General features: G+C 46.4%; 1 protein-coding gene across 7 annotated transcripts in view; it reads left to right on the forward strand.

Moving 5' to 3' along the window:
* The window catches only part of ITSN2 (intersectin 2), a 225,262-nt gene that overhangs the window by 49,194 nt on the left and 170,068 nt on the right, over positions 1 to 6,000 (forward strand). For all 7 annotated transcript variants that reach the window (XM_068280241.1, XM_068280247.1, XM_068280245.1 and 4 more), the window contains exon 2: positions 412 to 475. In XM_068280241.1, coding sequence (XP_068136342.1) covers positions 433 to 475 — 43 coding nt within the window. In that variant the 5' untranslated portion in view covers positions 412 to 432. The remainder of the gene's footprint in view (positions 1 to 411; positions 476 to 6,000) is intronic.

Below are 6,000 nucleotides of genomic sequence, written 5' to 3' on the forward strand. Positions count from 1 at the left end.
CCTGAAGATGAAATAACAGTCTGACTTGGACCACCCCTGTAAAGCAGTTATTTTGCCCTCTTTATGGGTACCAATTACCAATGTAGATTAGTAGCTGTGGAGTTAAAAATATGCCAGCTTGCATTGTGATCATCTGGATCAATCCATGTCCTAGCAGGGCATCCGTAAATCAGGGCAGACAAGTTCCAGTGGTCCTTAGTGTGTGCCAGGCAGTGTGGTGTGACCTCCCCAGCCCCCTCCATACACAGGGTGAGTGTGTACAGCAGACTCTTGCAGCCCCAGCATTGTCTTGCTGTGGAGAGAGAGTCAATCATTAGGAAGCAGCTCCTCTGTTCACAGCGGGGCCCATGCTCTCTGCAATCCTGGCGGCCGCGCTATTAACAAGCCTGTGTTTGTGTGTTGTGTTTGCAGATGGCCCGGAGTTAACGAGACATGCTTCAGAACACCATGCCTCACTTTCCCACGGCCCTGAATGGTGAGTACAGATTTACACACATACACTGTGATGGCAGCATGTGTCCTCTATGCACTGTGCATGAGCTATTGGAAGAATGGAGTAACAGGTGCAGGAATGTATAGGGAAGAACGCAGGAGCCAATAGCCTTGATTTCCTAGTTGCGGAAAGGTTGCTAAATTTGCATCTCTGAGATTGCAGCCTTAATAATATCTGCTGGATTTTGCTGAAGCCCACAGGGGAATATTTTAATAAACCTAGCTGTGAATGCTTCATGCAGTTGCAGCCACACAATTACTAATTCACAAACCTCACCGTGACCCTGACTGAGATCTGATATGACGCAGGGAAGCTGCTACTTCCTGACCAAACTTAAAGGGAACCTGAAGCGAGGAAAATTATTTAAAATCAACACATGACGGAGCTGCAAATGAATATTACATACTTACCTCGCCGTCAGTTCCTCTCAGGAGCTCACCATTTTTTACTTGCGTTTGCAAAACGCCGGCGATTACAGCCAGCGTATTGCAGGAGTGATTTTTCAGCGGAAAAATCACTGAACACAGCAGCGGGTTTTCTGCGATTGCGTTTAGCGCTTCTATAGCACTGAAACGCGATCGCCGGGAAATTGCCTGAAAATGGTACAGGCGACTCGTTTGCGTTTCGCATTTTTGGGCAATTTGTGGCGATTACACTAATGCTTTGAAAAGCGCTAGCGTTTGAGCGTTTCGTCGAAATCGCCGGCAAAATGCTTAAAGAGAACCCAAGGTGGGGTTCTTCCATCGCAATCCATATACAGAGGCTGGGTCTGCCTATAGAGCCCAGCCTCTGTTGCTAGTTAGTTTCTTTCAAAGCTCCCCCTGCGCGCTGTCAGACCCCATAAAACACAGCCGCGCTGGCGACACGCAGCGTGTCGCAGCCAGCTGTGTTTAGCTCACTACTGTCAGTCTCGCCGCTCCCCCGCCTCCTGAATCGCTCCGGTCCCCGCCCACTTCCCTTCCCTCGCCGCTGATTGGAGGGAAGGGACGCGGGTGGGGACCGGAGCGATTCAGCAGGCGGGGGAGCAGCTGAGACTGACAGTAGCGAGGTAAAGACAGCCGCGTAGCGCAGCTGTGTTTTATGGGGTCTGACAGCGCGCAGGGGGGGCTTTGGAGGGAACTAACTAGCAACAGAGGCTGGGCTCTATAGATAGACCCAGCCTCTGTATATGGATTGCGATGGAAGAACCCCGCCATGGGTTCTCTTTAAGTGTGAATGGGCCTTAACAGTGATCCCTTTCAGTTCTGACAATGTTTTGTCAGAACTGAAATATACCAGTTGCTGTCAATTATATATCAGCAGCTGTCAGTTACAACTGAATGTACAAGGTAATGTCCATGTTCCCCTATGGCTCAGGTGGGCAATATCACAGTTTAACAGTGTGCTGACCAGGAAGCTGTTAGAGGTAATAGCTATTTTTAAAATGGAGGATGGAGAAATCCATTGATCACAGAGGACAAATGGGGATGCAGGAGAAGAGAAAGAGATTGAGGAGTAGACTACACAGGAGGCAAGTATTACCTGTGTATAGTTATTTTGACTTTTTATTTTCAGTTCAGGTTTTCTTTAAAACAAACCTGAGATGGAAAATAAAAATAATTTATACATACCTGAGGCTTCCTCCAGCCTCCTTCAGGCTGTTGGCTCCCTCGCTGTCCTCCCTGGGCCACTCCGATCCCACGTCCCGTTAGATCAGAGAAGTCGCGCTTTGCCGTGCATTCCTGGTCAGGTGTACGCCCCCGTCACTTTCTGCGCCTGCAGTGGGAGCAAGATGAGGGCACGTGTGCGGCCGTCTGAAGCCGACTTGAGGATTTCCGAGGCCGGATAGTGGAGGACAGGGATGGGCTTTCAAGTAGTAAACTACTTCAATTCGAAATTCAGATGAAGTCTAATGACTTCACCTGTGATCACGGGAAGGGGGGGGTTAACTTAACCATAAGCCTTCGTGGATGTCTGCATTTCATTACACGTCAAAGGCGTAATAAAGCCGCCTTTCAAGACTCATTATCGCACTTCCTCTTTCACGCCGGGAGGACGAAGCGCAGAAGTGAGTCTTGGAACGCGGCTTTCATTACACCTATGACGAGTAATGAAATGCAGACGTCCCGAAGACTTCTGGGTAAGTTAACCCTCCCATCACATGGTCACAGGTAAAGTCATTAGACTTCATTTGGATTTCGAATTCAAGTACTTTACTACTCGAGAGTCCATTATAGGTGAGGGTTGAGGCAGCCTAGAAGAATGGCGAGGGAACCAACGGCCTGAAGGAAGCCCAAGATGCATATCATTTGTTTTTTTTCACTATCTCGGGTACACTTCAAAGGGGCACTATAGTGAATCAGTTTGTTTTTAATTTAGTTTTAATGAACAGAAACCATGAAACTGGTATGCGGTATGTTCCTACCTTCTGGAGGTCCCTGGTGCCGATTCTGAGATGATTCTACCTGGCTACACTGCTCTTACTAGCAGTGTGGCTTCTGAGCAGCTTGCTAGCTGCTCAATGGACGATGGCAGTTAATTGAAAATTGTCCTCTCTTCCTATTTTGCAGTTTGAAAAAAAGAGTTGATGTAATCAAGGAAATTGATAAGCTGGCCCATAATACATCGGGTACCTTTCCAAAATTGCTGTTCAGTTGGCAAAAGTAGTCCTAAGTATAGACAGCCTACCCCTGGAACTTAGGATGTGTAATAAGAGTCGACTTCCAGCAGATTACATGAGCTTTTTCTATCTTTTTTTCTATGTGGTTCATAGACTCAGTTTGTTTTTCCATTTTATAGTTACATATAGCATGATGTTTTGGTCTATAAACAGGATTGGACTTTGACAAAGGCTGCACAACCGAAAGCTTCCTTACTCTTATTATTTTAAGTTAGCCAATAAATGGTATTATCCTGACTCAAAACTTCTTGGTCTATATACGTTTCATATGCTGGTTGAGATAACATGTTATGGTTATACAACTGAAGGTTTTTTTTGTCATTGGTTTACTCTGATACCTATATGACTTTCTGTGCGCCACAATATGGTTTTTCCAAACCTACCTTATCTATGCTGTACATGGTTTTTTTATGTAATAAAAATTTGGTAAACTGAATGTTCCTTTTTCATGTGGGTGAGAGGAGAGGTTCCTGCATCTAGTCTTGAAATTTTATACATAGTTATACATAGTTATTTTGGTTGAAAAAAAAAATACGTCCATCGAGTTCAACCAGAGAACAAAATACAACACCAGCCTGCTCCCTCACATATCCCTGTTGATCACATGACCAGAAGTAATGGACTGGAATGAGCCTTGGTCACTTTCTGTGGGAGTGGCTGCTCCTAGATTGCATAATCTCCCATGTTTAGACAGGAAGGAGGCTGACACAGTGTAATAAGGGCCGGTTCACACTTGTTCAGGAACTGTATACGTGTTGTAATTTTTTTTACACGGACAAAAATGGAGTCACGGATCCCATTGTTAAAAATAGCGGCCGTCTTCACTCTGGTCAAAAAACTGATCCGTGGGATGTGTGTATGAAAACAGAACGGAGTCCGAACTTTGCACTTCATCCCGGAGCCTGGATCCCTACGGAGGCAATGAAATGCAACACAAAAACTGATCTCCCTCTACACACAGAACTTGGCACACAAAACAGATGCTAAAGCGGAGTGCCTACTGCTTGCTCCTCCCCTCAGCATCATCTTTGCGGACCTCTTTATCCAATAGAAACACACAGAAAGGAAGGACACATTTTTGACATGTTTAAACGGACTGGAAACGTATGCTGCAAAGCACAACATTTAGAAAAACTGATTTGTTTAAAACGCATTCCGATCTGCAACCTGAAAAGTGTGGACCGAGCCTAAATCTGATTCAGAGGATTGTATTCCACTCCAATAAGTACTCCCCTTCCGCTGATCTACTGATGTCTTCTTCCTTGTTTTCACATGTTATGTACACATGCAAGGTTCCTCTATTTTCTGGAATGGACTTTGTCCTGTTAGGCCTCTTCCACACAGAAGGTTGAACTGTGTGCTTGTCAGGTCCGACCACGAGAACCATTCGTGTTCAATTTAAAGTGATCCTGCGATGGTTCACTAGCCCTTATTTATACTTACCTTGGGCTTCCTCCACCCCCATGAGGACTGTGGCCTCCCTCGCTGTCCTGTGCGGCCCCTCCATTCAGCTGCTATTACTCCAGGTGATCCGGGCAATCACGGGCTTCTGTGCATACATGGCTTGGCCACGCGCACCCCTCGTCGCGCTCCCGCGGCCTGAAGCGTTCTGTGCCTGCGCAGTAGTACTACTCAGGCCGCTCCCAGTGACGGGAGCATGGCAGAGATGCACGTGCAATGGAACTGGGCATGCACAGAAGCATGCGGCTGACTGGATTACTGAAGTCGTAGCACCAGAACGAAGGGGCTGAAGAGGACGGTGAGGGGGGGGGGGGGGGGCACAGTGATTATGGGGCTGGAGGAAGCCCCAGGTTTATACACCCCTAGTGACCAGATCATATTTTTTTTTTTGTAATTCAGCACTTTACAACTTTAATTATACTTTACTTACTTTACTATATACTTTTAATAGTTTATTCCTCAGTCATACAGCTTAGCAAATTAATTTTACCTCCTTTTCTTCCCACTAATAGAGCTTTCTTTTGGTGGTCTCTGATTGCTGCTGCGATTTTTTTATTTTTTTTTATTTTTTATTATCAATAAAAGATGATCTTAAAAAAAAACAAAAAACTCTTATTACTTTTATTCCCCCTCCCCCCCCCCCGCCCCTAAATTAGCCTTTGACAGCGATACATGCACTACACATACATAGGCATCAGCCTATGTATGGGATTAGATTGGCAGCTGATAGGAGGGATAGTTAAGTGACAAGACTGTCCCCGTACAGCGCTGTGCTAGATTGCAGCGCTGTGCACATTTATTAGCTTTTTTTCCTTTATAATTTTAGCCTGCCAGCTCCGATCGCGGCTGGCAGGCTGATCGCGGAGGCCCCCTTTGCTTACTGCAGGGAACACGCGCTTGAGCGAGCGCCCACTCCCTGCAAAAGCTCAGCTCGTCCATTCCTGCCAGGCTGGATATCTCAGCCCCTGGTGGCTCTTTTTTTTTTTTTTTTTTTTAAACAAAATGCAAAGTGCTAGCTGCGTGTTTAAATCGATTGCCGCCGCTACGCGCCACGAAATGGGCACCCCCCAGACCCTCAGCGCAACCTGTCATTCCGATCATCGCCATGGCGACGAGGGAAGCCCTAACAGGAAATCCAGTTCAGAGCGGGATTTCCTGATGGGTATGATCGCTGGCGGCGATCGGAGAGGTGGGAGGGGATAGAGCAGGGATAGGGGAATCATGTAGATAGCGCTAGGCTAGCTAAATGATAAAAAAAAAGTTAAAAAACCCACCTGCGGCTGAGCGCCGCAAAAAAACTAAAGCCAGGGTGGTTAAAGGGAACCTGAAGCAAGAAGTATATGGAGGCTGCCATATTTATTTCCTTTTAAAAAATACCAGTTGCCTG

Source organism: Hyperolius riggenbachi, chromosome 4 (genome assembly GCF_040937935.1).
Source record: "Hyperolius riggenbachi isolate aHypRig1 chromosome 4, aHypRig1.pri, whole genome shotgun sequence".
NCBI lineage: Eukaryota > Metazoa > Chordata > Amphibia > Anura > Hyperoliidae > Hyperolius > Hyperolius riggenbachi.